The sequence below is a fragment of the Nannobrachium achirus genome (assembly GCF_963921795.1).
Source record: "Nannobrachium achirus genome assembly, chromosome: 7".
Lineage (NCBI taxonomy): Eukaryota > Metazoa > Chordata > Actinopteri > Myctophiformes > Myctophidae > Nannobrachium > Nannobrachium achirus.
The window spans coordinates 27,565,305-27,588,391 of record NC_137816.1 but is presented as its reverse complement, the minus strand read 5'-3'; the positions used below and the strand labels follow the sequence as shown (position 1 = coordinate 27,588,391).

General features: G+C 40.9%; 1 protein-coding gene across 1 annotated transcript; it reads left to right on the top strand.

Annotated features, from left to right (window-relative positions):
• The first annotated feature begins 484 nt into the window (after positions 1-484).
• psmd13 (proteasome 26S subunit, non-ATPase 13) lies at positions 485-10,057 on the top strand. Its single transcript, XM_080729852.1, has 13 exons — positions 485-674; positions 1,271-1,349; positions 3,989-4,023; positions 4,140-4,195; positions 5,513-5,556; positions 5,633-5,719; positions 5,832-6,003; positions 6,334-6,413; positions 6,524-6,649; positions 6,870-6,932; positions 7,225-7,305; positions 8,350-8,466; positions 9,741-10,057. The coding sequence occupies exons 1-13, from the start codon at positions 574-576 to the stop codon at positions 9,834-9,836; spliced, it is 1,137 nt and encodes a 378-aa protein (XP_080585978.1). The 5' UTR covers positions 485-573; the 3' UTR covers positions 9,837-10,057.
• Positions 10,058-23,087: the final 13,030 nt, after the last annotated feature.

Sequence of the window (23,087 nt, the reverse complement as noted above, 5' to 3'; positions counted from 1 at the left end):
CCCTCTGATTAGCTCTGTTATCTTGTAATATTGTTTTTTTGTTTGTTTTGTCATTTTTGTTTGTCTTTTTCTTTCTTGTTTGTACTGTATTTATTGTCTATTGTCTGTGCTGTTTGATTGCCTGAACATTTTGAATATATTATGTATCATATATCTATATAAGTAAGTACAAAAAGTATTTTGAGCTTTTACACTTGACTTATGTCTCTCATGTTACGCTAGTCATGACTTTAATTAATATTGGATTGCTGAACATAAAATATTTACACACACCGTCGTACGGCGGTGTCGCGCGTGGCACAAAATAGCCGATCTACAAGCTCACAACACGTCGCAGATGTCACCCACTATGAGCTTGTAGATCGGTTATTTCGAGCCGCACGACACCATTGGGCTTTATACGGCAACAGCATAATCTCGCGAGACGGACGGAACTGTGGTCTGACTACACGAGATTCCAAACATCTCTTCATCATCACACACACTGCAGTTCAGTCAGTTAGCTTTAGCTCCGTGGCTCAAACCATCAAATAAACCCAGCTGAGGTTAAAAGTGGATTAAACAAAAGCGACAATGAAAGATGTCTCAGGATTCCTCAAACAGCAGCAGAGCGACAGCTCCACGCCGGAGATGGCGACAGAATGGCACGACATGGAGGAGCTGTACAACAAAAAGTAACACATTCATTTATGCTAACTGCTGCTAGCATCTGAGTCATTGTAGCTGTTTCAGCTCATATTATATAAATTATTATTATTATCACTCTCAGTGTCTCCCCAAAGATCTTTTATTATGAAACACCTGACACATGTGGCAAATGTTGGTTGTGTTCTTTGATATAATGGTTAGACTAGACCTGTATATACTCTTGTGAAGCAAAAGTTTCCTGTGTAAATAAGCCGAAAAGCTTACTAGAATCTCCTTTTAGTTGACCTTGTACCAGTGAACTTGTACCAGTGTCTTGAAACTGTACCTTTTCCTATGCAAACTACTAATAAAGTATTCAATCAATCAAGCATTGTTTAGAAACGTGAACCATTGTTTAGAAAATCACATGAAATAACTTTTTATTAATTCACTTTTTTATTTTTGGCGATACATGGGACAGTGTATTAAGATCATTTGTGCCTAACTATGGGGCAGTGTTTTAAGATAATGTATTTGTGACTATTGGACAGTGTATTGATATTGATATCATGTATTTGTGTCTATGCTGGGTACAGAGTATTAAGATAATTAATCATGTTTAACTATCTCTTTCCATTCACAGATTGTGGCATCAGTTGACAATGAGGGTGACAGAGTTTGTGAAAGATCCTTGTTTCAAAACAGGAGATGGCCTCATACAGGTAACTGAAATACATCAATTGTTTTTTATACTTGATACACTAGTGGTCATTGAAAAAAGTATGTACAAACAGCTTTACATTGAATTGCCAGTGTCCTATGCAAAGCATACACTGTAATTCAATTATATGTCTCACTTCGAATAATATGCTATTGTATTTCAATCCATTACAGACGTTGAGTTGCTTATAGTATGTATGACGGAATTTTATGAAATTAAGATAACCCGAGCTGTCCATATTTGTGCAATTCTGATGAGTTTCATCATCATTCAGATTGGACTTTTGTCTCACAAATAGGGATGTCAATGGAAGGAATTGCAACTTTTGGAAGAGTTTGGATTCAATCTAGACGCAAATTGTAACACTAGATTTATTTTTTTATCTGATGAATCTAGGGTTGCAATACCTCCCATAGGGACACAATGTTTTTTTTTTCTTTTTGCTGTCTGATTGTATTAAACATGTCAAACTCAACAATATTGCGGCTCTATGGAAAGCTTGACTTATCCTCTTTCTATCTCCAAAGTGTTTGTTTCTGAAAAATCCACCGTAGACATGTTATGAGCTACTTTCTGTCAAGAAATTCAGTTCAGGTGATTATTTTGTCTAAGTATTGGAGTTTGGAAGTGCTCGTGGGATCCACCTGGTTCTAAATGTCACATAATGCAGGAGGCAGCGGGATGTTGCGATATTGAAGACGAGTGCTTCCAAAGTTCAACACAAAGAAATTCAATCTAAGTTTCTTGCCAATAGCAAATCTACTATACAATCTCCCAGCTCCTCAGGATCTTAAAAATACAAATTTCTTAGCAATTATCTCCATAGTCAAGAGTGTAAAAATGAATGAGAAGAGGGGTCACAGGTGCAGCGCACTACTTGGTTGGTGAGTTGGTGAGACGAAGGAGAACTCCAGGCAGGAATAACCCCACAGTCCTGGAGAACTCTGTCACCTCAAGACCTCAGGAGGGACCCACCCAATACCTCCCCAGAGGAGCCTCTTGTTGGGGAAAAACAAATTGAGCAGGAGAGGGGAGTTTAGCCTTGGCCAGGAGGAGGAGATGGGCAGTGATTTGGCCACCACTGCCGACCCGGCCATCAGGAGGGTGTAGCGGAGGGTTCACGGGTCGAAACACCTGATGATCGATGGTTACCGTCTGAAGACATCAAATTTTCCTGGCCAAGGCTACATTCACCAAACGTGAATGGAGGAAAAGCATTGTTAGATGTAATTATAATTTGGCTACTGGCTGTTTGCCTGGCAGGCACTGCAGGCAAGAAGATGTTTTCAAGTCAAGGACCCATTAGCTGAGGGAGATGAAGCAGGACCCCCAATACATATTGTATCAAAATTGTATTGCAAATGAAATCTTAATAGATGTCATAGATAGCTCCATAGACATGTTTGACAGCACTGTGATCAGTGTATTTATCAAACATTTAAAACTCTCAGTAGGCCACTCTCCACCTTTTCTAGCTGCGCCCAACATAATCATATTTTAACTGGGGACCCCCTAACCTATACGAGCACTAAGAGTTCAGGCATCATTTTGTATAACACGGTTCTACTTTGAAAATAGCAGATAGGCTACATGTGAGCATGTAGATCTGCTATTTTCACAATGTCTGCCGCCTCTATACTGTACTTGACAATTTGGCCAATGTTTAATTTGTCATTTTAGAGCTATTAAAAAGTTCTTAAATTGTCTCTTTAGAAATGTGCATCTAAAACTTTATGTTGGTTTGTTTACTGTTGAGTGAGAAAACAATGTTGCACATTAAGTTAATCATGGCGACCCCCAAAAAATAATTTAAGTTGAGAACCACTGGGCTATTTGGATTCTTCCCTCTAGTAGAGTAGAGTAGTAGTGTTGTGTTGGTGCAAACCGCCCTATCTCTTCTAAAGCCCTCCTCAGAATATGGTGATATTAGGGTTCAAGTGGTTAATGTAAATACAAGTCCCATCACACAGATTTTAGAGACCCATGTAGAAACCCATGAAATTATCGTGCACGGGCTCGTTCGTGCATGCGCTCGTGGGAGGCAAAAGCTGGATTGTTGTGGTCCTCTCCCCTCCACCACGGCGGCGGGGGGAGAGAGAGGGGAGGAGCAGCTGCATTCACTGCGCTGAGAATTCTCTGTGCGACTTTTACCGAGCGAGAATACGCCCGCAACGAACTTTCGGGAGAGGTCGTGGGATGTCTGTAAAAATGCGTGTGAAATGGCAAGTGTGGCGTGAGAAAAGGTTAAATTGCGTGACTCTCACGCTCAAAGCGGAGACTTGGCAGCCCTGCAATGTTTTCAACCACTAGAATCTTAAGCTTGGGTTTTGTAGTAACCTTTCCATTAACTACTGAAGATACCTCACCAATATTTGGAGGTAATTTAGATTTTATATTATTCACATTCAAATCACTAAAACATAAGATCTCGTTTGATAATCTCTTGCGGTCATGGGTTACAGCCCCCTGAGCATTGTTGTAAGTTGAAGGATTGTTAACTCTGTCGAATAATTAATGATCAGTTTCAAATTATAAATTGTCCATATCCCATATAGGAATCTTTGTTCACTTATAAGATAGTCCGTACATTTCTCATGACACTAAAGATTGTGACTCATTGTGACTCAAATATTCTTCCAGCTGTACGAAAACTTCCTTTGTGACTTTGAACACAGGTGAGGTGAATCTGACCAAAGTATTATTCCTTTCTTTGAAAGATTTGTGTAAGTGTAATTACATTTACATATAGTTGTTCTGTCAGTAATTAAGCCTTTTATAAACTTTTCAACAGAATCAATCCATTATCCTTGATGGAAATCATACTCTACGTTGCTAGACAGATGACAGGTAAGAAGAACTACCTGCAAAAGAAAACAACAACCACATCCATTGCTGCGATCAGAAAGTCACGGTGCTTGATTGTATAATATCCATGTGATTCTACAACCCATAGGAGTTCGGATCCCTGTTTTATTATCGTCAACAAACTAGGTCCGGTTTGGTTTAGATTTAATAGCCTACCTCGGGCTGTTTATCATCATAACAGTAAAGATTGACAAGCGAACCAAGACACACAGCGCTTGTGGAGTTCCCTCTTCCAGCTGTGAAAAGCTGAATATGTGCTTCGCCGTTTGACGGTGCACGTCGAGCATAGCAGACATGCAAGCTCACAAAGCTGCAAGTTCCGACATGTTGTGAGCTTGTAGCTTTGATATCTTCAATGCGCGATGCCATTGTATGACAAATAGACAGATACTGTACAACTGCCCACAGCAGCGGTGGCAGAAGCAGCAGCAAGCTGTTGTGACAGTGTTAGATCATGATACAATTTTAAATTATTATGATTGGCTTTAATGTTTTTTTTTGCTTTATCCAAATAATAATATTAATAATAGGCTTAATAACAGCATTCTCCCAGCCGGCGCGGTGGCCGGCAGTCTTTATAATTACCGGCCAATTAAACATTTTAACGGTCAATGGTCGTTAAATACTGGCTAACGGAAACTCTGGTCTCCATATATGATCATTTAAATTTGTGACATCTAACGTCCACCCACAAGGCAATAACTAATGAGACTGGCTCACCTGCTAGTGAGGAGCTCCCTTTGGGGGGGGGGGGACATAGCGCCTCTGTCCTCCAACATTCCCCACTGTCAGGTGCTGCCCCAGCCTGTGGGAATACGTGCAGCGAGATCACCTTGCTTCCCTCCCCAAACATGTTCAATTCTGTCTAGATGCTCAGCCTAATCGAGGATATAACCACATAAACCCTAAACTTTGTTGACTGGGGTCATCGTAGGTTCTGTTCATGTCCCTCTCCTTTTTTTAACCTTTAGTCTACACCTAATTTATTCTCCAAAAATAGCATATCTACAAGCTGGGGGCAGACCTCCATTCAGAAACACCCCCACTTAGAAACATCCCCATTCAGAAATAACCCCACTGAGGTTAGGGTTTAGGTTAGGTTTAGGTGACACCTCCATTTAGAATAATGCAAGTCAATCTTCTGAATGGCAATGTTTCTGAATGGAGATTGGAGATGTGTAACCCTACAAGCTCACAACATTGTAACCTTGTAGATGTGCTATTTTAACAGAATGTTCACCTATTATGACAATAGGGATGCTAAGGTTCATGTTGTTAAGCAAATGTTCTCATTTCCAGAACCTAAAGATGCAATCACTTTTCTTGAGAAGACTACGGAAAAGGTAAGTAGTTGTCATGCCATCTTGACACTTACGAGCCATTGTCACGTCTTCCAAACTAATTTTGATTTGATTGCAGGTAAAAAGCAGTGAGGAGGCAGTCATACTCTGCAAGACATCTATTGGCAGTCTTAAACTGGAGATCAATGACCTTCCTGCCACAAAGGTAAAAGCCTTCATTTTCTACAATGGCCCCCCAAAAAATAAAGCTAAATTAAATAAAACCAGCAATCCAGAGTTGCTTTATCTTATGTAACCTTTCCTCAATTCTGTCACAGAAACTCATTGAGGAGGTTGAGGAGAAGTTGAACAACTTGCCTGGCGTGACGTCAGTCCACGGGCGCTTTTATGACCTCTCCAGCAAATATTACCGCATCATTGGTAACCATGCCTCCTACTACAAGGATGCTCTGCGCTACCTCGGCTGTGTAGAGATTAAAGACTTGCCAGGTACTGTTGCACATTTTGATCAATCTCTGGGATTGGTGATTTTTACATTGTGTGTGATGCTGTCATATACTCTGTGTGTGTGTGTGTGTGTGTGTGTGTGTGTGTGTGTGTGTGTGTGTGTGTGTGTGTGTGTGTGTGTGTGTGTGTGTGTGTGTGTGTGTGTGTGTGTGTGTGTGTGTGTGTGTGTGTGTGTGTGTGTGTGTGTGTGTGTGTGTGTGTGTACATACATACACTGTAAGGTTTCTGCCACTGATATGCTTCAGCTACGATATGCTTTACAGCAGCCATAGCTAAAAGAATACTTATTGAATATTGTTCTTCACCCACCAGAGACGGAGAAGCAGGAAAGGGCATTCACATTGGGCCTGGCTGGACTTTTAGGAGAAGGAGTTTACAACTTTGGAGAATTGGTAGGAATTGTTTGCTCTGTCTGTGATGCTCTGTCTTCACACACACTCCTATATAATCTTCAGTCTCTTAACATAGCCATAAACACAGATGTTATAATTATTTTTTGCAGCTGATGCATCCAGTTCTGGAGACACTGAGGAACACGGACAAGCAGTGGCTCATTGACACACTCTACGCCTTCAATGGAGGAAACGTGGAGAAGTTCCAGAGCTTCAAGTCTGCCTGGGGCCAGCAGGTTACACATTATTCTATAATTATACAATAACATGTGTATTTATTGAGGCATTGATCCTTGGCAAGTGTTAAGTTGTCGCTAATTAATGGAAACACTCAGCATAATCAGAGTCGTGGGTCATGGAATATAGAATTCCACTGTTGCTATCTGCACTACAGCATTTGCCAGTAATATGGTCAGCCTCAACAGTTTATCGGTTTGGTGTCTTTCCCTTTCCCAGCCGGACCTTGCAGCACACGAGGCAAAGCTAATGCAGAAAATCCAACTGCTCTGTGTAATGGAGGTGGGTGAATTTCCTTCAAAGCAGACATTTTTATAGCTTATCATATTAGAGCTACTGCACATTAAGTTCTTTCCCGGAAGAATTTCATTTATAATTGCCAACTCCCAATCAAATCATATCCAAATTGGAGCAGTAACAGGCTGGCATGCAGTCGTTCACTTCAAATGTGTGTCTATTTGAAGTTTGCCTCAAAAAGACCAAAATCGTCTTCCTTGTTACTGACTTGAGAGTTGGCAATATCCAAATGGCTTTCCATTCCAAAATGTTCACTGTAAAATGTGTCTCTCTCCAGATGACTTTTACCCGTCCTGCCAACCACAGACAGCTGACTTTCCATGAGATCTCCCAGAGTGCCAAAATCCCTGTCAATGAGGTGTGTCTCTAATCGATCCGCTAATAAATCCATGCTCAGCGTGACTCACTTATGTACTGTAGCTTTCTAAAGAGAAAAATGTCATCCTCTCATTGTCTTTGGTGTTTTTAGACCGATACGGAATGGCTGTTAGTTAGGCTCAGTTAGTGTATGTTCCACAGCCACATACACAGAACGTAATGACTTGCATTACAATCCAAGAACTATGCACTGTCAGAAAATATGTCTGTATTGAAGTTAAAACAAATGTATACGAAAATGACATTTATTACTTGTAAATTACTTCACCCAGTTGAAACCAACCTAATTTATTTTGAAAATACAATTCCCAAAAATGAATTCCTGGCTGGCCGAACTGTTGCTACACAGACATTTGTCTCAGTGTTCTTTGAGATTAAAGTAGTGCTTGGTTTATGGCAGCTTTGACTTTGAATTGACAACTTGGAATAAAACATTTTTAGAGGCCCGAGGCCTGGCTCAGCATCAGTAACAGAACTCTTAGATGTGCTGTGTTGGAAGGAACAAAGCCATGAAAGGGAACATAAAACAGTTGGTATTGATACATTTATAACAATATTTCAAACTTTTACCTCGATTATACAATTGCTGTACTGTATAGAAAGTAATTTTTTTCAAAAAGAAATTGAGTGGCTAACGTGCTTTTTGGGAAAAGTAGGTCCAGAGGAAACTTTGTGCAAAATGTGGTGCTTGTATCACAAACCGAACGATTCTTCCAAAAAATAGACTTAATTTCCCGCACTAAAAGGCCATGTCTCACGGTCACCTAGTCACAGAATCTGACAAGAATCCTGAGCTGATGGTCAAGATTCAATTTATCCCCCAAGCAAATATGTTGGCTCTATTATATTAGCTCAATGGTAAACATGTCATCACTCAGGCTGGAAACCAGGTTCAAATCCAGGGTAGAAGAGGAAAGTTACATAGTGCTGCTTTAAGTTGGTTATTGGTTCAAAGTTTTGATATATTTTCGATGTATTGCCCAGCTCTTACTGGTATTGTTTTATTGTTGTTGATGGTGTGCAGGTAGAGCTTCTGGTGATGAAGGCTCTGTCTGTGGGCCTTATTAAAGGCAACATTGATGAGGTGGACCAGAAGGTACAGATGACCTGGGTGCAACCCAGAGTGCTGGACCTGCAGCAGGTAAACACTCACACGTCTCTAGGGGAGCTCCTGTACATTGAACTAATCAATTTAATACATTATTTGAAAATATATTAAATGTATTTTTAAAAAAAAACTGTAATTATTGGCAGATATTGGCAATAAGTGGTTCAGACTATTCAACTTATTATTACATTTCTTTAAAAAACTAGACCAGGTCAACCTGGTTGTGCCAGACCCCCTGTCTGTCATCATCATTTATGACATCATGCCTTTTGTAGGCATGTCATCATCATGTCATCATCATATATACCCTTTATATAGAAAACCCGGACCGACAGACATTTGCTTATGTAGGCCCACCCATTTCCTGGGTCTGGCAAAAAAAAATAAAAAATAAGAAGAAATTGTTAGTGTGATTCATTGACATAAAATTGTGCTTCTCGATTATTATGTGATTAATTGTAAAAAATTATTGACGGAATTATCAATAATGAATGAAAATAATCAATCATTGCAGCCCAACAGTTCTGTAAGTGAGGATATAGATCAGCCCCATTATATAACTACTATGTCAACGGTTCCATTCTGGCTCAGAGGCCTTTGTTGCGTGTTGCCCAATCTCTTCCCTCACTTTCCATTGATTGAAATCACCATACTGTTCTCTTTTGAATTGGACATTGGGGTGGCATCTGTTTGTGCAGCGCTGCTAGATGTGCCATCAGAGAGAACATTTGTCTGTTAAAATGGTCTTACCTTCCAGGACTGCATGTGTTGTCAGGGGCGTCACAAGGGGTAGGATGTGGGACTGAGTTACCAGGGCCCAAGGTGGAGGGGCCCTAGTAACTTTTAGCTATTGAAAAATAGCAGATATACAAGCTCACAGCGCGGCACCGAGTGCCGCGCTGCGAGCTTGTAGATCTGCTATTTTTGAAAAGTTGTGAAAATGTGCGAATATATCTTTGAATATATGTATTTTTTAAGTGAAAATTTGTGACTCAAATTTTGCTTCTGGGGGGTCCCTGGGACTAAATATCTTGAGATCAGGGTCCTTGGCCAAATACATATCATCTTGGGGGTCCTTGACATAGGTTTCTTGCACACATTTTCAAGATTTTTCAAAAATAGCAGATCTACAAGCTTGCAGCGCGGCACTCAGTGCCGCGCTGTGAGCTTGTATATCTGCTATTTTTCAATAGTTAACATTCATGGGGGCCCGCAGTGAATCCTTGTACCCAGGGCCCAGAATTTGGTGTGACGCCCCTGTGTGTTGTCATTATGAGTAATCGTCTCCTGTTTGGATGTGGTTTCAGATCAAGGGGATGAAGGACCGGTTGGACTTCTGGTGCAGTGATGTGAAGAATATGGCCATGCTGGTGGAGCAGCAGGCCCATGACATCCTCACCTAAAGATCTGTTTCTCCTTGTTCATCAACAAAAAATAACATTTCTCTGTTGAAAGGAATGTTGCACTCAGCTTTTTTTTATTATTTGATTTGTCTTCATTTCTTTTCTCTGTTTGATGCCATGTTCATTATTCCTGTGTTACTATAATCATTTATACACACAGTAGTAGTAAATTACACATTTTGCAAATAAAACTTATGGGAACATTATTCTCACATCTTGGATTGAAATGATTGTCTTTTATTGTGTTTTTGCAATATATAATATGCTATATCCAAAGTGGGTTAAGTGGGTCCAATCCATTTTCCCTTACCCTTCCATGTACTTGGCAGGGTCAGTGGCAAATGTTCAATTTATAGACGAGAAGAGAACTGCTCGCACACTGCTGGGCTCCAGTTGAGAACTGATTTATTGGACAGACAAAGTGTCTCAGTGACGTTTCAGACAAGGTGCTATTTATCTACAAGCTACTGTGACGTGGGTGACTACTGACTTCACTTTCCAGAGTTTTTAATATTTTCTAGTATAAGATACTACTTTTGCTAGTTAAGTGTGGCTTTAAGGTATTTTATGCTACCACTGATTCATTTCATTTTGATTGGAACCAGCGCTACCAATTGGATTAAAGGATCTAAGTCGTTTTACCAGCTTTTGTTGGAATGTTTTCCCATGATGACGTGTATCATAGTTGTACAACTACTATCTGCCTCGCCCTGTTCTACTCGCCAATTTGAGTGTAGCACAGTTTCCATGTGGAATAGTTGATTCACTTATATAATTGTAACACATGGTAATGATTCATCTAATGATTTATGAGCAATGTATGGTATTGCAGAAGTGCTGTGTGTGTGTGTAGGTGTGTGTGTGTGTGTGTGTGTGTGTGTGTGTGTGTGCGCAATGCATACACATGTCCAAGCATTCAGTGGTACCAACTGCTCATCAAGAAACCTTCCTTGCACCGTTTGGTCCTAAATATATCCTTGCCATTTCTGTCTAAAGTTCTTAAGCAAGTAATCGTGCATGAACTAGCATTCCTTCATAACAACAGTACTGTATGTTAGAGGCTGTTTAGTCTGGTTTTAGATCCATGCATAGCACTGCAACAGCTCTTTTACAGTAAGTCAATAATGGTCTTTTGTGAAATGCTGATGCTGGTTACTTTAAGTGCTTGTACATCTTGGTCTGGACTTTGATACTGTCAGCTACATGTCAGCAAGTGGAATGTATACTTTACTGGTGTTATTAATATACTAATATCCTTCTCAATGACCACTGGTAATTGTTTCGGCTGTAGCTACAGCCCATATGTGCCTTCCAGGGCTAATTATTTTCAGTTTATTTTTGCTCACCCATGGTCACGAACTCAATGTTTACCCTTTTACACTTTGTTTGTTACCTTTATTTAGACTCGGAAATACAATTGAGCGCAAGCACTCATTTACAACGCAACCGAGATTGTACAACAATGAACAACAACATATATACATGTATACATTTACAGACATCATTTGAAAAATCAAAAAGAGAATACTTGAAAACTGTAGAAAGTTCAAGAAACTAGAAGCTAAATTAATTAAAACATATACAGTTTAGAACAAAGGTGTTAGAAACCAGCATCCTAAAATGGCCTAAGGCCGGCAGATATTTTATTTTTAATGATTTTTGGAGCTTGTTCCATGCAAGTGGAGCACTGATAGAAAATGCTGCCTTGCCAAGCTCTGTATGAGCAAATGGAACCTTGAGCGTAAAAATGTCGCTTGAGCGCGTCTGATAGGGACTAGGGTCCAGATTCAGGAATGCTCCCCCCTTATATTTGTTCTGAGAGAGCTTTAAAAATAAAAAGATACCAGTGTTTATCACGCCTCTCAGATAAGGAGGATAAACCTGAGTTCCCATATAGTGTACAATGGTACACTAAACTGTATCTTCTGCCTGTGAAAACTTAAAGACAAACAAACTACAATTCTAAAGCACAATCTACAACACCCCCACGCTTACTGTATATCAAATCACTTATTCCCTGGCTTTAACCATTCACAATGACCACCTTAAACAATATTAACGTTCTTCTGAAAATCCTATTGATAAAATTGTGATAGATGAAGGTCACCTATTCCATTAAGTTATTACTTGATAAGAATATTTATGTTGCATGTCAGTGCTGTTCTAGTATTAAATAATGCCTATTCCCTCACCAAGTGAAACGTGGAATTGCTACATTTTTCACGTACATATTTTAAGATAGAAGAACTATTCATTGTATTGTATGGGTATTACATTATAGTAGGATTATAGCTGCTTTATTTTGTGCTATCTGCAGCCTCTTATTTTCACCCTTACTGGCACGTTGCCAAAACTGCACAGTAAGCCATTTGACTCCCTATTAGTGCTTGGGCCACTTGATTTAAAATCTTCCTATAGGGAGATATTTTGAGAACTCGGATGACAAAGCCAATGTACAGTTACTACGAAAATAATTTCACTGATAAAAGGGTTTAAATTAAACGTGTTTCTATTGGTCAGCCAAATGGGTTAGCAGCATATCATTACACTAAATGTGTATCTGTTTTGAGGTAATTGATTATCCCCCCCCAAATTTGAAGGCTAATTTGACCTTTGGGAAGTAAGTCAATGTGTCCAAAAACATAGTTACTGCACTTTGGCTTAGTAGGGCATGCCAAGAACCCCCATGCATTAGCCTATGAGCCCCCATTTGAAAAGATTTTGTGCCATGGACCCCCATAAGAGACGATTTTTCTAGATTCAATCAGGCCTAATAACAGAATTCTACAAAATGTCTATTGTGAAGATAACAACTGAAATATATCATCATCATATCTCATTATATTCTCTCATTGGGCTTATTTCTAGCTGGTGAAATAATAGTGAATTTATTTTTGTCATTATACATTAGGTGAAAACTTTTACAAAGTTTTACAAATTCTTCAAAAATAGTGAAATAGCCATTAGCTATGTATTGGCTCATTTTGCTGGGGAGGACCTGTAGACAACACTGGGCCCCACTTTGAGAACCACTGCTTGCAATCGCATACATGCAGTTCCAGTTCTTTTCCTGCTTAAATAAGAAACATGAGATGTCCAAGACAAACATTCATGCAGCTGTATTCCCAGTAGCCTGTTCTCCTTCACCTGTTCTATTATTACTCCCTCTGCACTGAGCTGTAGAGGGGGTTCAAATAGACTTGTCTAACATCCCTTTGCTTTTCCTCATGTTAAAAACAAGCTTATTCAAACAGGGTCATGCTCAAGCTCCCTCAGCCCTATGTTCCCTCTCTGAGGTTAAGGTTAGGGTTAGGTATAGTGGACCCGTTCAAACTAACCCACTCTGTGAGTCTCTCAAGATTCGGCTTCAATGTCAGTTCTGTAAGTGCCCTGCAGCTTGTTATGTCATCTGCAAATTCGATGGCTTCACATTTAGACACAGGAGATATCATTGATATACTCTACTGTATAAGCAAAGGACCCAAAAGGCTCCCTTGAGGCACTTCACACTGAAGCTGGAAAAATGGGGAGAATGCACTCTTTATCTACACACATCAACAATAGCTTTCTGATCAAAATTATAGTGAAAAGTTTATTTTTTATATCTGATGATCTGCTATATTGAATACTGCATTTAAGTCTAAAAATAACAGCAACCGATTTACTGGTGTCAGTTGTCAATAGCAATTATCACTCATCTCTTTTAGCCATGTAATGCTACATACTTTGTTGAGCGGGGGTTGTCCTTAGCCCGTGCTTTTGTCACTCGACACCAATATGTAAACTAGCTATTAATTAAATTAGTACGACACCATTTATTTATTTTAATGTTTAACTTTGTTTTTGCTGTCTAACTGTGTAATTACCAGATAATAACTTGATGCATATTATTGTTTATTATCCATTCCATATGAATACTTTCCTAATGGATATGTTTTATTACCATCTAGTTTCCTTGAATGTTTGTGTATGTATACTAGGCAAGTACGTACAGTAGGGGTACTTTCCTATACTATTTGATTATGTACTTTACCTACTGGTATGATGATTACAACTACTTCTATTAATACTACTACTACTACTATTACTACAAGTATAAATTATTCTTCAGTATTCACTACTTAATTATAATTGGAGAGAGAGAGATACAGAGGAGCAGATGTCAAACTGATGTGTTAATTTACTTACGGACACTGTTATCTTCAGATGTGCAGCACGACTGATGTTATCCCCTACTGTCATCATGTGTTAATCAAGGCTTCTACATTTTAAGAATCATGATCTCTGTTAACCAGACAAACCCTATAGCGTCCCTTTGTTGCATTTGTGGCGTTGTGAGCTCACAGATCGGCTATTTTCTATGAAGTGGGGAAAAAAGGACACCAGTCAAGAAACTAGAAATACTGTTCCTACGAAACAGCCCATACATGGAACACCATGTATATGGGCACAACGATCTACCCAACAGGCACTCCAACATTTATGGGCATAAAAATCTGCCCAACGGCTAACATTACTTCTGAGACTCCTCCTACATTTGATATACATTATATAATTTAGTATCTGAAGATTTGGGAGAAAATACTACAAAATATGTCATGTGGGTGTTGTTATTGCGACCGAAGGTCGCATATACTCTGAAGAACCGTGTCGCTTGAGTGTCCTTCCTTCCTTCCGTATCCTCGTGACCTGTGATGTCAGTGTGATGTCAGCGAGTTGTGACATCACTTCCTGTACAGGGCGGCTACACGAAATGTGGATAACACTATATATGGAGATAGTCCAGTCCATCATGTCATATGGGACTACCGTCATAGAAAGTAGCCATTGTTAGGCCGGAGTCATTGGCTGTCTAAACATGGAGATGTGGATAACACTATATATGGAGATAGTCTAGTCCAATATGTCATATGGGACTACCGTCATAGACAGTAGCCATTGTTAATCCGGAGTCAATGGCTGACTGTCTGTACAGGAAGTGATGTCACATGACATACTTTTTATGCCCATATATGAGTCCTAACATGGAGATGTGGATAACACTATATATGGAGATAGTCTAGTCCAATATGTCATATGGAACTACCGTCATAGACAGTAGCCATTGTTAGGTCGGAGTCAATGGCTGTCTGTCTGACTGTCTGTACAGGAAGTGATGTCACATGACATACTTTTTATGCCCATATATGAGTCCTTCTGTACCACATCTCCATGTTTAGGCAAACTCCACACAGAAAGGCCCTATCGCCAACCCAACCTAGGGTGTGAGCGATAGGGCCTTTCTGTGTGGAGTTTGCATGTTCTCCCTGTGTCTCCTAGGGTTGATACCCTCACAAAAACATGAACAAACTCCCCCCAGAATGACAAATCTAGCGCAGCGTAGTTCATTGGGACACGGAAGTTAGAGTCTAGATATAACCCGAAACCCCCCCCTCTTCGTTCTCTAACAGCTAATTAATTCATACGCCCACGTTCATTCTCATTCGCTACAAGCTCCTTCACACACGCCCTCTTTGCCCAGTGTAGGCTTATAAGCAGCCTCTGCTCACTGCTCATTCTACAATGTTCAGCTGTCGAAGCAGGTTGTGTGATGTGTGTTAGAAAAATAGTCTGGTTTATCAGCTGCATGTAGCATTTGGTCGGAGATCAGGCGGGGCAAAGAGCCTAAACCATGGGTATGGAGGTAAATGGTTGTCTTGCTCGAGTTGTTAAGTTAACCTGATATCTTGATATTTGCTGTTCTGTGAAGTTGCAACATAGTCATTCAATGGATTCTGACAGTCGCAGGAATTAGCCTGCACCATCTTCTGTAGTGGGGAAGCTTTCATTTCTGCCCTGCAGGAGTTCAGTCTCTTCGGCGTATACGATAAGTATGGTTATGAAGGTCTCATTTTGTGGCTTATAAATGTAGGCACCAGTAAATTCTCCAATGTGGTGGAAAGCTTGATAATGGAGGCTCCTTTGTAACCAAGAGCCTCTCATAACCAGTCTGTACTGCTTCTATCATTCACACATCCACACCTGTTCTCAGGCTGGCAGTGTTGCCACGTCTGCTCATTATAAGCAACTTGATTTTGTTTTCTGTTAAGTTCTAGTAGTGGGTTGCTTCTGTTTGGGCTTGTTCTGAAGTGTAGTTGTCTATATGGCCTTGCCTTCATCGTTCCTTTATTGGCAAACTTAATTAGAGCGGTGAAGTGGTGAAACCTTGGGCTTGTTTTCATAGACCTGGTCCCTTGCTTCACTCACAGACTCTGGCAACCGGAGAGTTTCATCTTGGTGGTGCAGTGTTGGTCTCACCTCAGCACTCTCTTGCTAGCTTGCTTTGGAGTCGATTAGTATAGGAATTGAGTCGAGATTGAGAAATTATATTTAGTTAAAATGTGCGATGGGAAATGTGGTCAAGAGCTGCCTTAAGGGCTTCCAGGTTCGAGGCCTGTCTGGCCTAAAGCCTAGTTTGAGTGTTTGGTCTTGAGGCATGATGTATACAGCTAGTAGCTACTTGGTAAGTGACTTTGAACATACGTTGACATTTCATGTCAGGCTGTATGAGGAGGATATAGCCATTTGGATAGTCTGAGTATTGTGCATTGTAGCATGTGGTATGATGATTTCCTCATTCTAATTGTTTGGTGGTGAGCCAATGCTAGCATCCAGGTTGTTTGTTCATGCTAAGCTAAAGCTAGCTTTCATCTATTCCGTTGCTTGTCATGTGATGGTGGCTTCATTGCTTGGTTAGCATAACTGTATGCAGCTCTAAGCATTCTAGCATTGTATACTATTGGCGTCTATCAGTTCAGCTTCATGCTTCAGCTGCCATGTCTGTTGCTAAGCAGCTAACATGCATGCTAGTCATTTCAGTTAATACTACTTTACCCAGGCTGTTGCTAGTATGGCAGCCAAAACTTAAAGCTTGATGCTCCCTCTGTGGTTACTATGAGGTCAGTCATGAGTCTGCTAGCACAGCAGATCGCATTGATACTACAGCTTCAGCTGCTACTGGGGATACCATGAGGTCGGTCATGAGCCTTGTCCATTGAGTATTTTGCCATTTTGCTGAGTATCAAGTATTTTCTAGTAGGCCTACTGAGTATTTTCGAGTACTGAGTATTTTCGAGTACTGAGTATTTTCGAGTACTTCCGAGTGCTAAGCATTTTGCTATTTTGAGCTTTGAGCATTTTGCTATTTCGAGCATTGCATTTGCTACATTCTGCTTTTGCTTGGCATGGCAAATAATTATTCTGGGCTGGCCTATCATGGTTTATATTCTGGATTGCAAATGTATTCATTTCTGTACTGGCCTATCATGGCTTTATAGATGCTTAATGGTCCACGTCACATTGATATAAACCAGTATGCGCACGCCGGTCGGCACCAAATGAACCCCACAGTTCATAGTATGCAATGGATGGCACTCGTGTTTAAAAATGCATTCCATCAACTTCAGATGCCGTTTTTCTCCCAGTGTGGAGGAAGGATGCTTAGGACTTTTACTAACAGAGGGAGCGCTCCTCATGATCACCCACCCGATCCACTGGACCACCGAGCGTATACTGCTCGCCCAGCTGCAGTCCATGAAGCGACGGTGTTGCGCGCAGAGCCGCAGACCTCCAAGCTCAGAAGGGTGCATTGGTGACGCGATGTGAGTTTGTATATCAGCTACTCTTGACGTGGAACGCCGTTGTGCAATGAAGTATTATGTGATGTCTCGATAAGGGCGCACCCATGGGAGCACCTCACTAGCACTCAAGAGGAGGTTGAATAACCAGTGCTCCCCAAAACAACAGGTTTGGGGATCTGTTGGGAATTGATTACATAATACAGTCAGCTGTGCATTTAGTCTGTTGTAAACAAATAATTGGCCGATATTTCTGCACTGCAAATATATGAATTCTGCTCTGGCTTATCGTGGCTATTTCTGCAAAGCAGATCTATTAATTCTGGTTTGGCCTATCGTGGCCTATTTCTGCAAAGCAGATCTATTAATTCTGGTTTGGCCTATCGTGGCTATTTCTGCAAAGCAGATCTATTCATTCTGGTTTGGCCTATCGTGGCCTATTTCTGCAATGTAATGTATTAATTCTGCTTTGGCCTATCGTGGCCCTTCTCTATTTCGGCACTGCAAACGTATTCTTTGCTGCGCTGGCCTATCATGGCCTTTCTCTAATTCTGCACTGCAAATGTATTCATTGCTTGATCTCATACTGTGCTGTTTTCTGTCTTATGAGCGATCGCCATCATGGAGATGTAATGCTGTCGGGACGATCTTGGGTTCATCAAGGAGGCTGGAAGGTCCAGGAGTGCGTGGGTGCTGCGGGGTTTTCATCTTTTGCAGCCATGGTCATTGCCCAGCAGTAATCAAGCTCACCTTGGTATTTGGATCTTCTCCCAAAGCCATGAAAGGCAGGTCATTCGTTGATCAAACTATATCTTTCTCAAATTAATCCCGTTCAAGTCTGTTGTATGCTATGGTGGCTGGTGTTGCCCGATATGCAACCTCGTAACCATTCACTCCATTCATTTCAAAAGAGCTTTATTGGCATGAGAAACATACGTTTACATTGCCAAAGCAAGTGTCGCAATTTAAAATAAAACTGTTGGAATTGTTTCAATTAAGCTGGAGCAATCATGCTAGCAGATATGATTATTTGTCATAAGATCTGATACCGCTGTTTTCTGTCATTCCTCTATGTCCCGCTACCTGCAATGATGACTAAATCCTGGAGGTTGATCTCATCTTCACGGATACTGGGAAGGCCATGTCAAGGGCTGGGTTCGCTGCCAGGCTGTGTTCGGTGCGCCGGAGATGTGGATTTGCCCCAAGCTGTACTCGGCAGCATTCTGGTTCATCATCCATTAAATCCACGGGACATTGGCATCTGCTGCCACGATTCTTCATTTAAATGCGTCTGAGATTCTTCAGCTAAAAAGGAGTGTTGACTCGTAATCAAGTAGCAAATAATTCAGGAGGTTCATTATTTATCCCAGTCCCTCCCTGCTAGGCATTCAGCATCAAGGGTTGGATCAGGGGTAAATTCCTGCGTCATATTGGGGCATGCCCAGGGGGTGTACTTGTCATCAGCACTGAAGCATTGGTCAGACGTTGGCTGTCTGACGCTTTCAAACGATATATCGGCTTAAGGCATGAGATCTTGCATCTCAGAAAGCACGAGCATTAACTAATGGTAATCTATCATTCAGATGGTATGATATTCTTTGATGATTGGTCATCTTATACTCCTGCCGTAGTGCGGGTTGGGGGTTCGGGTTTGGTGATTATGCGAAGGCTATTACGTATTTACAATTTATTCATGACAGATATGTTCTCGCCGGAGAACAAGGGTTGCCCATATGTCTCGCCGGAGACCAAGGTTGCTATTACGCATTTATTACAGTAGTTCCTTAGATAGCATATTTTCTTCATGCCAGATATGACTCGCCGGAGCATGATCTGCCCTAATAATTCATCTGGCTGTATCAGAATCAGAGCTGAAACAGGGTCCACATGAATGGGGCGTCATCTTGAGTGCTCGGATGACGTGATGAAGGAAATTTCACATAGCTAGATCACTAGATAGAATATTTTGTTCATATCAAATCTGTTTTCGCCGGAGAACATGGTTTGCCGATCTATTCATGCGATGTCTCGGATCGCTTCTGAGTTATCACATGAGTAGTAGGGCTGGGTCATCGTACCTTGCATATGAAGAAAATTACACATAGCTAGATCACTAGATAGAATATTTTGTTCATATCAAATCTGTTTTCGCCGGAGAACATGGTTTGCCGATCTATTCATGTGATGTCTCGGATCGCTTCTGAGTTATCACATGAGTAGTAGGGCTGGGTCATCGGACCTTGCATATGAAGAAAATTAGACATGCTGTCTATTACTAGTTTTATTCGTTAGATTTCCATTAATCCTCATCTACGTTGGCATCGGTGTGGGATAACGGTTTAGATTAGGAGGGCATACGGCTCCTCGTTAATGGAAATGGGACACTGCACTCATGGCGTTATTTCATCGGAAATAACCTTATATAGCATTTAACCACATTTCATTCACTTATCTATCTTCTCTCATTCTTAAAGGTGTGGCTCTGCATGGATTATTCTCACAGCGGTGAGTGAGTGTTGGGGGTCTGAGATAGCAGATTCTGTGACATGTACGTTTACACAGATAAATCTGTATATCATCAGAGCAGAGCCCATCTGCCAAACTCAATGCAATATCATTGCATAAACGTTACGTTACTTCAATAAACGTCTTATGTTCAACTCTAAGCTGAAGTGTCTAAATGAAATCTAGCGCAGCGTAGTTCATTGGGACACGGAAGTTAGAGTCTAGATATAACCCGAAACCCCCCCCTCTTCGTTCTCTAACAGCTAATTAATTCATACGCCCACGTTCATTCTCATTCGCTACAAGCTCCTTCACACACGCCCTCTTTGCCCAGTGTAGGCTTATAAGCAGCCTCTGCTCACTGCTCATTCTACAATGTTCAGCTGTCGAAGCAGGTTGTGTGATGTGTGTTAGAAAAATCCTCCACCTCCCCGGCCTCCTCCCTGTGGCAGTTAGCTTCAGTTGTTATGGATGCGCTGCGATAGGATAACATGTGGCTTGTACTATGGTTATTCCATGATTGTGATATGATGAAATGTTGTTGTACTATGGTTATTCTATGTTGTGTTTTGATATGTCGATTGTATGATGGTTATTCTATGTGATGTAATTTATGATGTATTGGAAGTTCATGTACTTATGTAACTTATGCTCTGCTCTGGGGGGTCTGAGATAGCAGATTCTGTGACATGTACGTTTACACAGATAAATCTGTATATCATCAGAGCAGAGCCCATCTGCCAAACTCAATGCAATATCATTGCATAAACGTTACGTTACTTCAATAAACGTCTTATGTTCAACTCTAAGCTGAAGTGTCTAAATGAACAACTAGAATCGTCAGAGAGACGCTGTGGTTGGCCAGATGGTCAAGAATTGGCGCGACCTCGCCCTTTAGGGTGAGGTCATTTGGACCTATACATGGAGAAATGGAGCGAACCTGTTTGGCCTAAACATGGAGATGTGGTACAGAATGACTCATATATGGGCATAAAAAGTATGTCATGTCATGTGACATCACTTCCTGTACAGACAGTCAGACAGACAGCCATTGACTCCGGCCTAACAATGGCTACTGTCTATGACGGTAGTCCCATATGACATGATGGACTGGACTATCTCCATATATAGTGTTCTCCATGTTTAGGCCCTATCGCTCACACCCTAGGTAGGGTTGGCGATAGGGCCTTTCTGTGTGGAGTTTGCATGTTCTCCCCGTGTCTCCTAGGGTTGATACCCTCACAAAAACATGAACAAACTCCCCCCAGAATGATAACAACTAGAATCGTCAGAGAAACGCTGTGGTTGGCCAGATAGTCAAGAATTGGCGCAGGCCCTGCCTTTGTACTGTCGGTCTGGTTTGAGGAGAATAAACTTGGTCTATAAAGATTTCATATAACATACTGGTCTCGCCTTTCAGCGAGCCCACAATTATAGCGTTTAAGTGATTACTTATAGTTGATTACCACAGCTGTTTGGTAATCATTTGAATTATTTCAGGAGAGATTCATTTGTATTACAAACGATTTATTCATTTATTTTGTATAAATATAATTATATTTATAATCCTTTTTGGAGTACTTAGGTTGATTCCTCGGGATATAGTAGATTCAATAATATAATTATGTAGATCAGCGAATTACCTCGAAGAGATTTTTGTTGTAGAGGGAAAAGGTATAGACCTCTGGTGGACCCCGGTCAATGATATAGTGTTTACTACTACCTATATGTTTCTCTGTTTCAGGCCATCCTACTGGTCATCAAAAACTACCAAACAAAAAGCAAATGCAGTGTTTGTTTAATAAGAAATGTCCATCCCTGGTGTCCCCTCCTCTCATTGGAAATAATTCATTTATCATGATGCCATATGGATAGCTCTAATACTAAAGAAAACAGGGATGTACTGTGTTGTCAGACTCTGGCAACGCTCCCATTTTGTGCCACCATATGGGCAGACAGGGACGCATACATGTAGTTCATGGGACATTAACCACAACCCTGGGCATGTCATATTAATGTGTAAACAGTCAGTGAAGGTTGGCAAACATTTAGCCAGAATATCAGATCTAAAAGCCCACAATGTGCTGTAATGAGCTTGTAGATCTGCTATTTTGGTGTAGAAGAAAAAAGGAGGGGGCCAAGAATAGACCCCTGTGGCATAACGGACAACCAAGTATATAGGGTTTAAGTGGTTAACTGAATGGAAACATGATTCAGACGGTATTCTCCTCTGTCTCATGGACCTATCTGTCTGGACGTCAGCAAAGATTGATCCAGTGACATTGACAGCATGTTGGTTTGCTTATGAGGCAAGTGAGACAATGAAAAAAAAAACACAATTAACTCAGGAGCGTTTGCCTCAGAGTGACACAGAATCAATAGACAACAAACCACTAGTTATGAAAAAACAGACTGCTGACTTTACCGATTTTTGTCTGTGAGGAGGAGTAAAAAAAATTAAAAGAGAGAGAGAGAGAGAGAGAGAGAGAGAAATGAGGCTGGATAATTAGGAAAAGCAGGCTATATACCCAAAGGTACAAGAGCAGTGATCTCTATACATGCTGCTTTCCCCACTGTCACTCCGTCTCTATCTCTTTAAGAGACAAGAGAAGGAGTGTGGATGTGGGGGAGGGGTATTGGCTGGGGTGGAACAGTCCTGTAATGAGCAGATTTTAGAGAGAGGGAGAGTGAGAGAGAGAGAGAGGCAGAGAAGAAGGCGAGATATGGGGCAGAAAATGAGAGAGCACATATGACTTGGGGGAAATCGGATCGGTTAACAATCCAGATATAGGAGAGTATTAAAACGAAGAAAACAAAGGAGCGACAACGGGAATAATTGCGTTGGGGTTCTATATATTTTTTCTTCCCTCTGTCTCTACATCCTCGTCTTCAGGAGAGAGCCTCATCTTTAGATCACAGCAGAACGGCGAGAGGAAAAAAGAGTAGAAATAAGAGGAGCGACGGGGATGTGCATGCATGTGTGTTGGAGCGGGTTTGTGTTTATGGATGTATGCATCTGAAAGGTAGCCTGGATTGTATGTTTCCAAGGAATGCTAAAGAAATAGCCTCAACTTCCCTGCGACTGTGTCTTTTTTTTGTATGTGTGTGAGGGTATGGCGTACCGGTGCAG

Bases quoted from the DNA above. Each gene is read 5' to 3' on its own strand.
- psmd13 (XM_080729852.1), top strand. From the start codon at position 574: ATGAAAGATGTCTCAGGATTCCTCAAACAGCAGCAGAGCGACAGCTCC. The intron at 1,350-3,988 runs GTAACTGAAATA...ATATTCTTCCAG, and splicing joins CAGGAGATGGCCTCATACAG to CTGTACGAAAACTTCCTTTG. The intron at 6,650-6,869 runs GTTACACATTAT...TCCCTTTCCCAG, and splicing joins AGTCTGCCTGGGGCCAGCAG to CCGGACCTTGCAGCACACGA.